This window comes from Petromyzon marinus, chromosome 54, assembly GCF_048934315.1.
Source record: "Petromyzon marinus isolate PM22_M1 ecotype Great Lakes invasive population chromosome 54, UKy_Petmar_22M1.pri1.0, whole genome shotgun sequence".
Taxonomy (NCBI): domain Eukaryota; kingdom Metazoa; phylum Chordata; class Hyperoartia; order Petromyzontiformes; family Petromyzontidae; genus Petromyzon; species Petromyzon marinus.
In genome coordinates this window covers 8596223-8613395 of record NC_133720.1, presented here as the reverse complement: position 1 = coordinate 8613395, position 17173 = coordinate 8596223, and the positions used below count along the sequence as shown (strand labels likewise).

At 53.5% G+C, this 17173-nt stretch overlaps 1 protein-coding gene across 2 annotated transcripts; it reads right to left on the bottom strand.

Annotated features, from left to right (window-relative positions):
- Window positions 1–68: 68 nt before the first annotated feature.
- On the bottom strand, window positions 69–14747 carry LOC116954160 (dysbindin domain-containing protein 2-like). Of its 2 annotated transcripts, none has more exons than XM_032974636.2 (4): window positions 13450–14747; window positions 3337–3501; window positions 1305–1430; window positions 69–973 (listed from the first exon to the last, which is right to left on the bottom strand). In XM_032974636.2, exons 1-4 carry the CDS (start codon window positions 13469–13471, stop codon window positions 786–788), a joined length of 501 nt encoding a protein of 166 aa, XP_032830527.2. In that variant the 5' UTR covers window positions 13472–14747; the 3' UTR covers window positions 69–785. The 2 variants fall into 2 exon arrangements, with proteins under 2 accessions (XP_032830527.2, XP_032830526.2); XM_032974635.2 differs by having other exon boundaries at window positions 3337–3504; window positions 13450–14746.
- Window positions 14748–17173: the final 2426 nt, after the last annotated feature.

Below are 17173 nucleotides of genomic sequence, written 5' to 3'. Positions count from 1 at the left end.
CTGCGCCCCCCCCCTCCCTTAATCCACCCCCCAATCCCCCACCCCCCCCACCCCCTCTATCCCCCTCGCCCCCCCTCCGCGTGCCCCGTGGTGTACCCAGCAGCCTCGCCCAGTCTCGAGGCTCATGGTCAAGAGGGGTCTCGCGCTACGCACGGCTTCTCCACGCGCGAGTGCTGACGGGACACTGACTTTTTGCTTGCACTCAACCAACGCTGCTGACGTGATGCGTAAGACCGTGTGCCTGATCAGATGGGATGTGTACGGAAGGACCTTTACATTGTTTGAACGTGCAAGCGACGGGTATGGGACAGAGGAGGCGTGAGCCGGCTCGAGTCGGGGTTCCAAGCCCCCCTCGCCACGGGGGCCACCGTCTCGCTCCGTGGCCGAGCGGCGTGCTGGAGGGACCCCCCATCCACTCCACGCGCAGTGCACGCGTGGACACCGCTGGCAGCTCCGCACAGACGGAGTCGAGGTCATTGCCATCGCCCCTGCCCACGCCTGGACACGTGCTGTTTGATGGTGGTGGTGGTGTTTCCGTGTACACGGCTAAGGCCGCCAGATTCCGGTTCGTAAGTCCACGTCGCATTGATATTGAGTGCCACTTTACGTGGCGGGAAGTCGGCAGCAAGTGCTTGAGTCCTTTGGATGGACTCGCCCCCGTCATGTTAATGTGGAATATTTGCACTGGCTCTGCAGGGCTGGAAAACAGGAGATGAGCCCCGATATAGGAACTCGGGGAGTCTGGCAGGGAGGAGGGTGCCATTGTTTCTGGATTTTCTCCGGAGTTAGGCCGCCCGCTGTTCCTTGCCGGTGTCGCCCTCCTCGCTGGTGTCGCCCTCCTCGCTGCCGGCGTCCGTGCGGGGCGGCTGCGCCCCCTCGATGGCCGCGCCGCCGCTGGGCCCGGACGCCGCTGGGCCCGGGGAGCGCGGGGCCGCTCCGGGGAGCGCGGGCACCGCCAGGCACAGCTCCTCCTCTGCGGGTGGCGTGGTCGCAGCCCGGCACGCCGCACCGCACGGGCACACCGTATCACGGGTTACGCTGCAACGCTGGAACGCCACATGACAGCACGGGCACACCACAGGCGCGGCGCACCACACCAGACGCACGCAACACCACGGGTCGCGCCACGGACACGCCAGGGCCGCGCCGGGGCCACGCCGCGCCGGGGCCACGCCGCGCCAGGGCCACGCCGCGCCAGGGCCACGCCGCGCCAGGGCCACGCCACAGCCATACAATGAACTCCACACGTCACCGCACTGTGCCCAGGCCGCATACGCCGCGTCACGCCACGAGCGCCTCCCCACCGGGCACGGGCGAGGCCTCGGTGTTGTCCTCTCCGCCCGAGCCGGCGAACACCTCTTGGTCGGAGACGTCGAGCAGCTCCAGCGCATCCACGTTCACCTCCATGGAGGACATGCTGCCAATGGGCTCTGCGCGACACGCACACAAAGGTCCCCCGTGTGGCCTTTAACGGACTGTAGGGGCAAGTGCTGTTAGCGAGCAGCAACGATGAAACGCAGCCACGGCACACGAGGGAGTGCCTGGCCAGCACCACGCCCCGGCCGCCTTCGTCTCCCCAGTGGCGATGTTTTACACGTGGCACCAGGTACTCATTTGAGGCTGAGTCGACCAAGGCGATGCCCAGGACCGATTCAGATAATCGTCACTGGTTGTTTTCAGTTTCATTTATTAGGTATAGCTCTGAGCCATCCGGCTCTTGACTCGGGTGCAACCGCAACAAACAAAAACATGAACAAGAAACATCTTAAAGTGACTACGCGCAACAGAAAAATCCAGGAAAAAACAGCAAAGTCTTCCAGAAAAAGCACCGTATATCAATGCTGTGTGCAAAAATCCCAGTGGGATGCAAGTCAAACAATAACAACCATAAGACAATTTAGATTAAAGTTATCAGTCTAACTCTGTACTACAACAAACACATATGGCTAAACCAAAACTTTTCGAAATCACCAAAATAAAGCTATAAAAACAACGTAACAGTGATCATAGGAACTGTCATTTAAAATTTAACAAACGATATACATAACATGTACGACCAAACTTTGCAGCCACAGATGGCAGCATGAGTCACTCCATAACAGCAGGAGTATCAAAATATTTCAATGCACCTTTAAAGATCAACACTATCATCAAAACTCTAGATCATACTTTGCAGCGGTCATCCGGAGCGAAACATTTGATTTAAGGCCACTGAACAGCAGTGGCAGCTAGGGGTGCACAGCTCCTCTAGAGCAGTGTTGAGTGATGGTGTTGAGCAGGAATCGAACTCGGGTGGCTAAGTTCATAGCGCGGCGCTCACGCTGCTGCCCGAAAAGGAACCATTCACAATGGGCAACGTTACGGGCAATGGTCCTCCTCCATGGCTGGTAAATCAAGAAGCTAACAAAGATGGAGTGCGATAGAGTGGGAGAATGCACTTGAAATGAATGATCATAATGCCCGAATGATAACTCGACATTCACGGTCACAAGTTGTGCCGGTCTTGATGATGCTCACTGACTGCCGTGTTGGTATTGCCCACGCGCGGCGTTGAGAGCGAGGTTTGCGAGCGCCTATTTGCCGTCCTGCACCAACAACGGCTTCCGGACGCCGGACCGCCTCCATCGCCCACTACTGGTTTCGCCCTCGCTCGGACTCATCGGCACGGCAAAGGCGGTCGTGTTCGCCGCTGTCACGTGGTTCACTGCCGCCTGATCGGCGGCCTCACCCTCATCTCTGTGCACTGCTGGTGGGGTGGCGGTGGTCCTCTTCAACAACACGGCCGCACGCGCGCAGTTCTGTTGCGCTGCTGGTCTGGACAATGCTGAGAGCGCCTGTACGTGCCATGCTCTGCGCGAGTCGTATCGCTGCTGTGCTGGAGTTCCTCCCCGTTCGCAGATTGGAGTCTGCTGGAATGGAGTGGCCGCTGCTCAGTCGCGTCGCGAGCGTGAGGCACACTCGGGCTACCCCCTTCCGTTTAATTCAAACGCGGTTTACATTGGTTTTTTTTTAATGAAAGGCTTTCATTTACGTTCAGCGTTGTATTATTGTTCAATTAGAGCGGTAACGTTGGGCTTCCGCAAATTGCGCGTCGCATGTTTGTTTCTATGTTGTCACGGTGTCACCAGGTAAGACGAGCAGAGCTGCAGTGGCTGAATTTAGCCAAGACGGCGCGCTCCCGACAGCGTTAAATGTTCGTAACGACGTGATGTGGTTATGGCAAAGAGGAGGCCGCGATTTGCAACCAAAGCCTCGAGGTGCCACCGTGCGAGAGGCCGCTCACAATATTGGGGGGCCCCACCCGACTGAATGCCGCACCACCCCCACGGCTCTCACCTCTTTGTCCGACGACTTGCAGCAGCCCCGGAGAGGGGAAGTTGTCCGCCTCGTGCGGCTGGTGGCAAGACTCCTCGAAGAAGAGGAATCGCTGCCGCTCCTGTGCCTTGGCGGCCTTCGACTCGCAGGTGACCGCGGCGGCCACCACATCGAGGTCACGGTCACCTGCTGGGAGAGGTCAAAGAAGGTCTACCAAGCATGGGAGAGGAAACCTCGGCACTCGCGCATCCGACTCCCGTCCACAGTGATTCACTGTTGCAGAATCATCATGAACATTCCGCTTGGTTTGGTCAGGATAGCCTCACCGAGTCTCTTGGCTCCTTTTCAGGAGTTTTCTCAGCAGGAGGCGATGTTGCTGCTCCTCTGTGATCCCAATTGAGTACTTAGCCCGGTGAGTTCTCAGCACTGCGATGTGGGTTTGGCCGATACCAGTTCCACAGTGTATGTGGGTTTAGCTATGGGAGGAGGAAAGCGAAGGTGCTGGAGGAAACCCGTGCAGAACAGGGGGAGAGAGAGAAACTCCTACAACCTCCACTCAGAATGGCGCCGAAGACCCCAAAACGTCAGCACTCCAGCAACTCGCCACCAACTCGCCAGCAACACTCCAGCAACTCGCCAGCAACACTCCAGCAACACTCCAGCAACACTCCAGCAACACTCCAGCAGCACTCCAACAACACTCCAGCAACACTCCAGCAACATTCCAGCAACACTCCAGCAACACTCCAGCAACACTCCAACAACACTCCAGCAACACTCCAGCAACACTCCAGCAGCACTCCAACAACACTCCAGCAACACTCCAGCAACACTCCAACAACACGCCAGCAGCACTCCAGCAACACTCCAGCAACACTCCAGCAACACTCCAGCAACACTCCAGCAACACTCCAGCAACACGCCAGCAACACTCCAGCAACACTCCAGCAACACGCCAGCAACACTCCAGCAACACTCCAGCAACACTCCAGCAACACGCCAGCAACACGCCAGCAACACTCCAACAACACGCCAGCAGCACTCCAACAACATTCCAGCAACACTCCAACAACACGCCAGCAACACTCCAACAACACGCCAGCAGCACTCCAACAACACTCCAACAACACGCCAGCAGCACTCCAGCAACACGCCAGCAGCACTCCAGCAACACGCCAGCAACACTCCAGCAACACTCCAACAACACTCCAATACGCCAGCAACACGCCAGCACTACCAAAGTTGTAATGGGCAAGAGCGCAACTCGCCTCTCGAATTGAGAGAGCCTCTTGTTGTGAGAGCTGGGGGAGAAGAGACGATGGGTGGTGGTGGTTGTGGTGATGAGAGAGGGGATTCCACAGTGGAGGAGTGCGAGGGAAGAAGCAGAGAGAGAAGTGAGATGATCTGCAGTGTGCTCGTTAAACACAGGGCGGTGGTGGTTGTTGGTGGTGGTTGATGTTGGATGGTGGGTGGTAGTGGTTGGTGGTGGTTGGTCTTGGGTGGTGGTGGTGATAGTGGTTGGTGGTGGTGGTTGATGGTGGTGGTTGATGTTGGATGGTGGGTGGTAGTGGTTGGTGGTGGTTGGTCTTGGGTGGTGGTGATGGTGGTTGGTGGTGGTTGATGGTTGGTGGCTACTGCGCGTAACAACCTCTTATTCTGGTGCCTTTTCTGTCCCTCCGGCACTCGCCACGCTGCTGGCCTGCTCGTGTTAACGAGCCTCACTCTCCCTATCACCCCCCTCTTCTTACAAAACAAATGTTTCATTATTTTTTTTTATTTTAATCTATTTTTCTAATCACTTTTGTTTTGCTGGTGCTGTTCCTCTATCAATAACGGCACAGCAACGATAAGTAAGAGGCTCTCACTTGGCAGAATGGCCTCATGCGCTTTCCCCCAGTGGAGGTCAGTGTGGAGGACGTGTCTGTGGCTGCTGGGGGCTGTGTGGATCTTGCAAGCGGTCTCCCCGCCTCGCGCACGAGCCGTGGCCTTGTTCTGGGCTCAACAAGTGGCGCGCGTCGTGGAGGCGGTCTTAAACATCAAGGGAGAGGCTTGTTTGTGCATTGCACTCCAGTGACGTGCGGTCAGGTCAATGGTTGGGGAAGCATTGGCTCGTATCAAAGCCAGATTCACACACATGTGAAGCCGATAGAGGTAGCTTAAATTCACCATTCAATTGGCAGGTTGCACAATGACGATTGGTTAGGCGGCCGTATGATTAATTTCATATCAGCATTCTTTTACAACACACGCATACAGGCAAGTTACGTATTCGATTCACGTTGTATAGGCGAATGCAATTCCACTATTCATACTCATTCAACACAAATTAAAATATATATTGCATGGTCTTACCTTGTAAATGAAGTCCATTCGCCTAGCCTTCTGGACAAATATGTCAGTGACTTTGTTGTAGAAGTCCTCTTTATTCTATTTTAGTTTTAAAAGTCTCTCCGTCTCAATAGAGATGATTTCCAGGGATGAAAGTCGTCCTTGGTCAGTCCTATTCCAAATGTATGTTTTGAGTCGTTTCAAAGCAGAGAACGACCTTTAAACGTACGCTATTGTAGCTGGCATAGTGAGCACCAGCAGCTGGAGTAACTTTGTCGCCTCGGGAACCGTCTGCATCAGATCGTTCTGGGCCAAAAAGCTGACGAGCTGTCTGGGTGATTTGCATTCGTTCCTCACCATTTGTGAACTATACAATCCGATAAGGTCAGCCTTTAATCTAACAAAGTCAAAGTACCTTGCATATTTTGATAGGCTCTGCAGTTTGGTGTCATCGAAATGTTGTGACATTTCATAAAATTTAGTGCAATCAACCAAACCAAGGAAAGTTAGCTAACCGAAATGATCAAACCCAGCTTTCATTTGAACATTGATATTGTCCAGAATGTTATGAAACATTATTTTCCTCTCTTCACTGATCGGCTGTTTACCTGGGGCATTGTCTGTCAGGCCAAGTGTGACGCATGTCTGCTCGAATCGATCATAGAAGCTGCCAAACTCTTGTCTCTGTTGTTCCACAACTCCCATTGTGTCGCGGATTCGCGCACAGCAGAATCCAATGTCCGTTACTCTATTCTGAAGCACACAAAAGAGTGCATCGGTTTCATTGAAAATGCCCTCATGCCATTATGAAGAAGCAGGTTGATGCTTTTGACAGCCAGAGATCATATTCGGCGGCCATCATCAGGGTGTCATTGTCCAAACCATCGGGATTTTCGCTCATAATCCAGAACACAGCACGCAGATCAGATTGGTACATGCTGATCGTCTGAACTAGTCTAGAATTTGAGCTCCATCTCGTGGGCGCTGCTCTTGGTCAACGTCGCTTCACAACATCGTCCAGTAGGTGGGTGCGCTTGGTCGACTCATTGAAAAACGTCGCAGGTCCCTCAACTGTTTAAAAAAAGTGTTACACTCGGGCATACATGTTGCTGAATGCGAGAGCACCAGGTTCAATTTGTGTGCATCACAATGGGTCAACGTGGCTTCAGGTAGCTGTCTTGAATCTTGGCCTGCATCCCACTGAGATCTGATGCCATCACAGAGGCTCCGTCATAAGTCTGAGCTACCAGCTTTTCAACGCAATTGTATTTCCCCAACACTCCCAAAACATAATCAGCACTAGCCGGTGCTTGTCTGTCATCACTGACATCATCAAATCCCAAGAACACCTCCCTCACCTCACAAGTCACCTCACTTCTAGCCACATAACGCAACGTTACAGAGGCCTGGGCTTTGTTTGTGACATCCGTTGTCTCGTCCACTTCGACTGCAACAAATGGGGCTGCATTAATCTCCTCTTTGATATCATTTCTAATTACATCACCGACTGCTTTGATGAAATCGTTCTGTATTCTGTTTGATTAACCAGAAAACACTGGATGTCTCCAAATGTCTAGCTAACTTTTAATCTTTCTCAGCAAAAGCATGTAATAGCTCCACATAGTTGCCACGATTAGAAGAGCTTGCACTCCCATCGTTACCACGACATGCTAATTCCTGTTTTGCTAGGAAGCAGGTCGCATTAATAAGGTCTTTTAAAACCTCACGGTTTTCCTTTACCTTAGCATTGTGGATGCTGATATTTAATCTCCGCTGTTCATTCAAAGCCAGATCTATCCTTGAAACTCCAAAGTTTTTAAAACAATTTGGCTTTAAATGTGAGTTGTCTATTTTTCATGTTTGTTGAGGCTCCTTGGTAGATTTTTCAAGTCACAGAATCCCGCGTTAGTCCAAACGTTGTCGGTAGTGGGGAACAGAAGGCAGGGGAAGCCGTGAAGATGATTCTTCGTAGCACAGCCACACAGCCAGTCGTTTCGTTGGTACCACTCCATTTGAAACGACCGTGTTAATTTATGTCCCTTCGTTTGAAGTAGGTCCTTAAGCTTAGGCATTGGTCTTCCATTGTTTATCACTCCCCTTTTTCATTGAAAGTCCAATTTTGAGAAAATGTTAAGGTTGGATATAACGTTTTCCATTTTTGCAGCCGCTGGACATTTTTTGCTAGAGCTGGCTGACGTGGAGGAAGAGCGAGCGTCAATTACGTGGGCTCAAGACACGCCCCCTCAGTGAGGCAGATGTGATAGCTGCCTCACTGAGGGGGGCGTGTCCTCACTGAGGGGGCGTGTCTTCACTGAGGGGGGCGTGTCAGACACGTCTCCCTCAGTGAGGCAGATGTTATAGCTGCCTCCCCTGGTGCTTTTTCATTGCAGTTTTATGACGAGACCATCGAGCCTAAATATCTTTATACACGTGAAGTAAGTTACCTGGACTAAGGAAGGCGAGGAGATGTAATAAAGGGATCTACAGACATTACATTGGTGACATACAGAGAGATAGTAACAGGCACACGCTTATTGCCCGCGCTCCATCCAGTTTTTGAGGGGTTGCACAATCAGAGGGGAGGCTGAGCACGTCGCTGCCTCACCTCTCGGCACTTCCTGTATTTGCAGTGAAGCTCCGCAAATTTGGCGATTTTGACTATAAAAAATTATTGGAATCATATAGAAATTACATTTATAACACAGATCAGTGGGAAAATCTTAATATGTATTTTATAATTTACTTTTCGAAACAAATATTTTCATTGGAGTATGACAGGTGAGGCTCTGCCTCCCCTGACCGCACGCCCCTGGTGCTCTCCTCTGGTTTCCCCCTCTCAAACGCCACAGCCTACCTCAAAAACAACGATCTGCAACGAGATCTCCAGCGGTTTGGGAAGATCGTCTTCCACATCATCGTGATGCCCTTGCAGGGACGGCAGCAGAAGTTGGCGCACGTAATGTCCTTTCAGCGCTAAACGTTCATGATCTTGTTTGACCACAATGCCGAACTGGACGTGAACCTCAAGTACACGGTGGACGGGCACGTCCACACTGTGACGCGTCGACCGAGGTGCAGCGGTGCTTGAGGTGCGGTGCTGTCGGCCATGCCCGGAGAAACCGCCCGGCCAAGGCAAAAGAGAAAGCTGAAAAGCTTGTCCCAGACACGGTGCAAAAGCAGCAGCAGTAGGTCGCTGACTCGGTGGCCATCCGCGCCAAGCCGTCTACCGAAAGCGAGGACGGTTTAACCACCCTCGAGTCGCGAAAACGTCGGGCAAAGGGTGGCCTTGCCGGAGGAGGGCACGCCTGCCACTAGGCCCAAGCGTGCAGCCACCGCGGGCGATGAGCCCGACCCACCAGACGCAGTGCAGGCCGAGGAACGGCCCCCAGTGGGACGCCGTCTTAAGACGGCTCTGAGGGGGAAGCGATGCAAGCAAGTGCGGTCGATGGCGGCCTAGGGGGGGTAGGTGTGGTGGGAGAGGCACGACCAGCAGGTGCTGCATCGGTTACCTCCGAGCAAGAAGGGCTACAGGCCTGCGCAGCATCCGACGGTGCCACGTTGCTGGAGGGTGCCAGCCAGTTCACCTCACCCGAGCTGGTAGCTATAGAGCCTCGGTAGAGGCGAGGCATCCCGATTCGGGAAGGCCCTGGCGTTTGCGTCGGCAGAAGAGGAGTCTACCGAGCCACAATCGATTGTGCACGAGGACTCTGATGACGAGTTGTCAGAATCCGATGTAGACGACAACGTGAGTGAGATGAGTTTCTCACAAATCAAGGGCGATCGTGAATATTCACCCGAGGAGATCCACCATTTTCTGCAGTCCGCCTTCAGGAAGCGTGGGGCCCCTGCCTACTGGAGTTGTTGACAGAGAGCCTGCGGAAGGGTCAACCCCCCGCAGAGCTGTCGGGGAGCGGTGGTTACCCTGATGCCTAAGAGAGGGATCTGCGCCTCATTGAAAACTGGCAAACCCGTGTCCCTCTTGTGCGCCAATTACAAAATATTCTCCAAGGTGCTGGCCAACCGTCTCAAGATGGTGTTGGGTCAGCTGCTCCAGCCTGAACAGTCATATTGTATTGTTGCCCGGTGCATACATGATAACATCAATATGGTCAGAGATATGTCCTTGCAGAAAGGCACGACATGAACACAGGCCACCTCTTCTTGGATCAAGAGAAGGTCTTTGATAGAATGGGTAAACTGCTGGCGTCTTTTGGCTTCGGCCAGGCATTTATCTCTCACATTAGGCTCGAGTACACAGGCACATCCAGTCTCATGAAAATCAGCTACACGAGGCTGCCAAGTTATTACCAGAGCCTTTTGGATGCGTTGCGGAGCTTTGAGTGTAGCAGGGCGTGCACGCACTATGACCTCAAACATTCCTTGAATGAGGCCTTGTTCTACAATGGCCTCTCCACTTAGACGAGTGAAGAGCCACACGTCTAAATGGAAGACCGCAGCTGAGATTGCCAACACTGCAAGACTCTGCTCCATGCTTACCGGGGAGAAGCTGCTGCGGGACATGCTCATAGCCTACGTGACTTTACAAAAAAAAAAGTATGAATCCTTGCAGTCACGAAAGCTTCAAATCTAGAATGCTCATAGCCATGCAAGAGGCGCTGGAGGACAGTGGCGGGCACCCATCCTTTTTCCCAGAGTTGCGCTTCTCCTGCACTCAGCCTCCTGGGCGCAATGACTCTGGGAAGCAATTGAAGCTCGGAGGCTGCAGGGACATGTGCCTGAAGAGCACCGTGAAGATAGCGCTCTAAACGTGCTGCGTGAAGGTGCCGCATTTTTTAGGACGTGGCGAACCGACCAGACACAAAATGGAGAGATAATTTATCTCGCATAATTAAGGTTCCCCCCCCCTCCCCCCAGTTGCAGTAGATGTACAAGCCTCCCGAGGTGGCTCAGCCGAATCTCCCCAGGGGCACCAGACTCTTGTACATTCTGCAGAGCCAGGGAAGATCTGCCCAACCAGTACTTGGGTGTCCGCGGCTCAACCCCAATGTTACGGTTTTTGGGGTCCATTTTCAGGAGACTGGAGGTGCCGTTTTACAAAAGCAGTTTCACATAAGGGGTGACTTACCTGCCAAATAAGCGCCATGATCTTGTAAACTTCGTCTGTGCCCAAGCAAAGATGGCAGTATACAAGACCAGGAAAAATATATTCTGCAAGGCGGCACTGACAGCTGTTCTGCGGTGCCAATGTTGAGAGGCCTGCTCAATGCATGGCCTCAGCTGGAGCACGCGTACCACTCCAATGTCGGGGACACCCACGTGTTTTTTTGAATGGCGGAGGGCCGGTCAAGCCCTCTGCACCAGTGCAAACGTCATTCTTAATTTAACTTTTAATGAGCTTATTTGTTCCGCGTGGCGTGTGCAACGACGTGTTGTTTGTGTTGCGCGTGTCACGTGCAGTGCATGTGCCGCGGATAGTGTTTGTGACGTGCACACGTGATGCTGTATTCGATAGGACTTGTATCGAAATCGGCTCCAGTGCTTTTGCTGCTGGCAGCAATAAAAGTGGTTTAAACTCAAACTATTTCTCTCTCGCTCTCCTCTCTCGCTTTCTCTCTTTCGCTCTCTCTCGCTCTCTTGCTACCCTCCCCCGCGTCTGCCCGCGTCTCTCTCCCCGGGCGCTTCCTCTTTTATCCGCGTCTCCCGTCTCTCCGAGTGGAGACTCAGAGCGACGGGAATTGCGGGGAGTCAGGAGCAGAGCTGTGCGTGTGTCTGTGTCTCTCTCATTGCATCCCTCTCTGCGTCTGTCTCCCTGTCTCTCTCCGTGTCTGTCTGTCTCCCTGTGTCTCTGCGGCCCTTTCTCTCTCCGTCTGTACGATTACTCGCGCATCCTCTGCACGCGCAATATAAACTCAAGGTCACACGGCAGCTTCTGTTCCTAAAGCTCCGTGAAAGTCCGGCGCTGTGACATGAGCACCGCGCTACTCTCCATTCCCCCCCCCCGTCCCCTCTATCTCTCCCCACACCAACACGCGATTATCATCACACAGCATCATTCGTGTTGGCAACGCGAGGAGACGCAGGGTTTGGTCTGGGTAATTAGACAGCTGAATGGATCTCAGAAATAGTTACGTGAGATCCACTTCCTTCTCGAGTAAAGCGACGATGCTCAGCTCTCCAAACAAGCACGACGGGTTGTATGAATCCATCCAAACGTAAACATTTATTTAATTACAAATGTGATTTCGCAAATGATAATTCATCGGTGATGTCAAATAGAGCCAAGGTCGTCCACCCAGGAGACGGAGTAATGAAACCAGCTCGTGTGCAGAGCAGGTGCACAGTGGATCGTTGCACCGTAGGGGGTCGTAGGAAGTAGCGGGGAGGCTTTATCCAGCAGTGGAGTGACCGTGGCTCGCAGTGGGGATGACTCGTCGCCGCTGCTTCATGAACACAGCCAGAGGGCAGCGAACGATTCGTGTTGAGCGAGTGACCGGCACTGCGCAGCAGTGCTCATTCAACTCCACTCACATTCGTCAATAACACCGACGTTTCGGGCAATGGCCCTTCGTGTATTTGCTATGAAGAAGGGGCCATTGCCCAATACGTCGCCTATTGCATGTTACTTTATGAAGCCACGCACACGGGGTGATGGCATTGACGATCGCGTTGGGTTTTTGTTTGGAGAGTGTGCGTGCGCACCAGCGTCACCAGACAGAAAAGTCGTGGTTAATTATCGACATTGGTGAGGAGTTCGTCTGGAAGCCGCGATTCACACCACGCACGCAACCATCACCTCGAGGACCGGTCCGGTTCACGCCACGAGCCAGGCTCCCCCCGTGGCTCTCCCCGCGTGAATCGTCGCCACCCCCGGCTCCTCCTCCATCCCGAGAGCTTCCGAGCGGCCCATGGGTCAACCCCGTGGGTCAGTTGGTAAGGTGGCGAGTTCCCTGCCTGACCGGCAGTATATATCGACCCCATCGTCCCTCCAGGGTCGATAAAAATCGAGTGCCGCTTTTGTGAAGGAAGCCAACAGCGGTTGTCCAATGATGGAGAGACTCACCCCCGTTGTAGGAATGTGGAATTTCCACCGCAGTCTCTGCGCGGCGATACTAATTTGAATAGCAGGACATAACAGAGCACAGGGCACACGCACAGACCAAACAAAGATCCCCGAATAGCTCAACAGACTTTTGGGGCAAGTGCTGTCCACAAGCACCTATGAAGGGTGGCAAAGCACACGAGAGTGTGGGTGGCCAGCACTACTCCCGATCGCCTTTGTCTCGCCAGTGGCGATGCCTAAACTGCTGAGTCGACCTAAGGGAGCACTTAGGACCGGTTCAAATAATCGTCACTGGTGTTGTTGGCCGTATGCGGGAATCGAACTCGGGTCGCAGGTTTCGTATCGCTGCACGCGAATCGCCACACGCTACCCCCCGACCACACGAGAGAGACAGAGACACATGTAACCCGTCTCGCCTTCAATAGACTGTGGAGGCAAGTGCTGTTGGCAAGTGCCAAGGCCAGCACGGTACATAAAGGGGTATGTCGCTAAAACCACGCCCGGCCGCCTTTGTATCCCCAATGCTGATATCTACACACCGCACCAGGTACACATTTTAAGTCTGAGTCGACCTAATGGAGGATCAGCAGCGGTTGAGATTCCGTCACTGTCCGTGAGCAGGAATCGAACTGGGGTCGCCGGGTTCGGAGCGCAGCGCGCTAGCTACTGCATATATACAAAGATCTCCCGTATAGCCTTAACAGACTGTTGGGACAAGTACCGTTAGGGAGCACCTAAATATACAAAGACACAAAGACAAAGACACACACACAGACACGTGTTACCTGAGCTAAGAGCCTCATCCATGTCGCCAGGTGCCCACGTGTCCCCTGTCCCAGGTCTCCCGGTCACCAGCTCCGCTCAGAGGTCCCAGGAGGCTGAGCTGTGCTGCGCTCACACCCAGTCCCGTATGGTCGCCTCCTCCTCCCCGTCATCTCCTCGTCACCTCGCGGCCCAGAGCTTCACTGGCCCGTGCCTCGCTTCGATGACGCCCCCATGCACACACGCGTGTGCGTGCGCTATGCACGGTGCACCAAGAGACAAATAGTCCCCGTATAGCCTCAACAAACTGTTGGGGCAAGTGCTTCGAGCGAGAAGCACCTTTGAAGGCCGGCACGGTACACGAGGGAGTGGGTGGTCAGCACCACGCCCGGCCGCCTTTGTCTCCCGAGTGGCGATGTTTACTATACACCGCACCAGGTACTCATTGGAAGCTAAGTCGATCTATGCACGGCAAATCACACGTATCACACACACACACGCGCGTGCGTGTGTGAGAGCGCTCTCCCATTAAACCAATGACTATAATCGGGCATCACACGCACACAAACACGTGCAGCATCACGCCCGGCCGCCTCTGTCTCCCCAGGACACACAAACACGCGCGCGCACAAAGACAAAGATCGCCCGTACAGCACACATGGGGCTGTTGGAGCAAGTGCTGTTAGCGAGCACCTATGAAGGCCGGGACGATGCACGTCTGACCGTCTTTGTGCCACGCATGGCCGTCGTTGTCTCCCCAGTACACACACACATGCACGCACGAAAGTGCACATACAAGCGCCCCTTATGAATGCTACTGTTGTCGCTAATCTATAAGGCTGTACACAATTTATTTGTACCACCCCCCAACAAAGTGCAATGGACTCGTCCAATCAGTAGCATCACCCTATGATCCGGACCCGACCATTCGCACCTCGGTTTTGCGCGGAAGGGCAATGCAATAGTTCGCTGTGCGTTGAATGCTAAGGGAGATGTGACAGGGACGCGCGTGGCAGCTCAATACTTCCGTGTTTATAATCAGGCAATACGCATGATTCCCATACCTATCCCTCGACATAAAAAATGGGTTCTGTGAAGAATGTCGTCCTCTCCTGTGGAGGGGCAGATGTGCGACGGAGCTGAGTTTCCCAACAATGTTCGCTGCGTTCTCCACAAGGACGGCGATTGTGATATTGTGGGGGGTGCACGTGGTGTGGCCACGGCGGCTGGCGAGCCAATGCCACGCGCGCGTCTGTCTGTGTGTGGCTGTGACAGTCGCCCCCAGTAACACCGAGGGGGCAGATGAGCGACGCTCGCTACAACGAGCGGAGGTGGTGCATCTCAGTCAGTCAACCCATGGCACCTGGGTCTGTTCCGTGGCCTCCTGCCAGCGGACTTTCGATACTTTACGTAGTCTTACAGTGCACCTAGCCTGGCACAAGCGCCGTTGTAACGTCACCGCCACTTCGTGGTAAACGGCGGCTGTGATATTGTCTGTGACACCACCCCGCGTGGTGTCCACTTCACCGGTCTGGTGACCCCTCGGCAGAGCGAGCGGGCGGGAGGTGGTTGACTCAGCCCATCATCCCTCCCTCCAGGGTCGATAAAGTAAGAACACGAACCACTTTGTGTATAATCAATTGTGAATGTCCTATGGATTGATTACTCCGAGGCTGCCCAGTATCGTGCTACGCGTGGAAAGGAGAGCTGGGATCACTTCAGCACCACGGACAGCACCTTATGTGAACCACACTTGCTGAGTACAGACCCAAAGTCTTCAAAAATACGAACCGGCCAGCAACAAACAGCACCATCAATAGTTGTAATCGCTCGGGGTTAACACGTTTCTTGAATTGAGCGGTGAGATTACAATTAACGAGCTCGGCAAAAGAGACGATGGTGGTGAAGATAGGGGACGGGAATTCCAGAGTGGGTGGGTGAGTGGGTAGGTGGGTGGGTGCGTGAGTGGGGGAGTGGGTGGGTGAGTGGGTGAGTGAGTGGGTGGGTGGGTGGGTGAGTGGGTGGGTGAATGAGTGAGTGGGTGGGTGAGCGGGTGGGTGAGCGGGTGAGTGGGTGGGTGAGCGGGTGGGTGAGCGGGTGGGTGAGCGAGTGGGTGGGTGAATGAGTGAGTGGATGTGTCAGTGGGTGAATGGGTAGGTGAGCGGGTGGGTGAGTGGGTGGGTGAGCGAGTGGGTGGGTGAATGAGTGAGTGGGTGTGTGAGTGGGTGTGTGAGTGGGTGTGTGAGTGGGTGGGTGAGCGGGTGGGTGAGCGGGTGGGTGAGCGGGTGGGTGAGCGAGTGGGTGGGTGAGTGGTTGCGTGAGGGGGTGCGTGGGTGAGTTGTTCTGACTTCGTGTCTGGAGGTCACAACACCGTTGTCAGTCTGGCGCAGGTGTCGGCAACCTGCGGCTCCGGAGCCGCTTGCGGCTCTTTAACGACTGCTTCTTGACGTTATTTATTAAGGACCGTCTCGTGTTCACATGCATTGAACTTTTTACCGATTTCGGAAAGAAAAAAAAGGCTCTTGTTGTTATTTTGGTTGCCGAACCCTGGTCTGGTGGATGAGACGACACAGCGACGGCCTGGTAGAGCTGAGTCCTCAGCGTGGGTGGATGAATCAATGCGTGAAGTTTACATGGACCACAGTGGTAGTGGCAGCAGCGATAGATGAGTGATAAGGATGCGACTGACCGTCTGGTGCAGGATGTGTCTGTCAGTGGACTTTACATGGTAGGATGGAGATGGTTCAGTTTTATTTGTTTGTCTTTGGGTGATTTGTTTACCTTGCCTGTACTTTGCACTCCTATCGTGTTTTGTATTGTTTGTTGTATCTTTCTTACCCGCCCCTGCTATACATCTGTAAAAAAAGTATCTTTAAAGTAAATCGCATTCTGCCAGTTTAAATAAATATTATGATTCTGAATCTGTCCTAAAATGAAGACGCCTCATGCTATAAGGCCATGGGTACGAGTTGTATTAGGATCAGGCCTTGGGTACGAGTTGTATTAGGATCAGAGTTATAGGAGTGCTGTTCGGTCTTAGGGGATTCTTGACAAAACGAATGCGATAATCCACTTACAAAGCAACCCTCGTAAGCACAGCAGTCCCTTCACACACGCCAAGTTATTGTGGTGGACTTTCCACTTTGCTGTGGCGGGGGTGAGTCTTACACCGGCTCTTATGCAAGACGCGAGATGGATTGCCACAGCAGGACTTTGGGAGCTTGTGATGATGTCTGGAGGGCTTTGATCCAGCAGTGGAGAGATGCCGAGTTGTAACCCCATCCGCCGTTGACCTGCCAGCAGCGTCGATGCGTCCATGGCAGTTGGTCCGTGATGGGCAGTCAGGTCGCGTGCGGTGAGGTGGAGTGTGGGGACAGAACAGCGAGATTCGCGAAGGCGAAAGGAGGAATGGCAGGGTTCGATCACGTCTGGAGAACGAAGCCAATCGGCCACAATGAGGAAAGCATGCGGGTTCAGGAACAACTTTGTATGCCTGTGAGACTTGGACGTTAAAAGAAGAAGTCACTCCAAATGTATCGCCCACAGAAAGATTCTGCAGCGTCTAAGAGGAACCAACGAAGAAGAAGACGAGCGGGCAGTGATGGGAAGGACATTGGCGGCACGATCTGGACACATACGCAGTAGGATGGACAACAACAGGACATTTTAAAGTGTGTTGTTCGGTAAAATGGAAGGTCTTCCAAGACGTTTGGCCAGCGTGGAAGAGTAGGCCAAATACCGAGAGGG

What these genes read in the sequence shown, in the direction of transcription:
- LOC116954160 (XM_032974635.2), bottom strand. Translation starts at nt 13,471, where the DNA reads ATGGATGAGGCTCTTAGCTCAG. An exon ending in GGATGAGGCTCTTAGCTCAG is followed by an intron (nt 3,505 to 13,449) that starts GTAACACGTGTC and finishes GACCTCTCCCAG; the next exon opens with CAGGTGACCGTGACCTCGAT. An exon ending in GCAAGTCGTCGGACAAAGAG is followed by an intron (nt 1,431 to 3,336) that starts GTGAGAGCCGTG and finishes CGTGTCGCGCAG; the next exon opens with AGCCCATTGGCAGCATGTCC.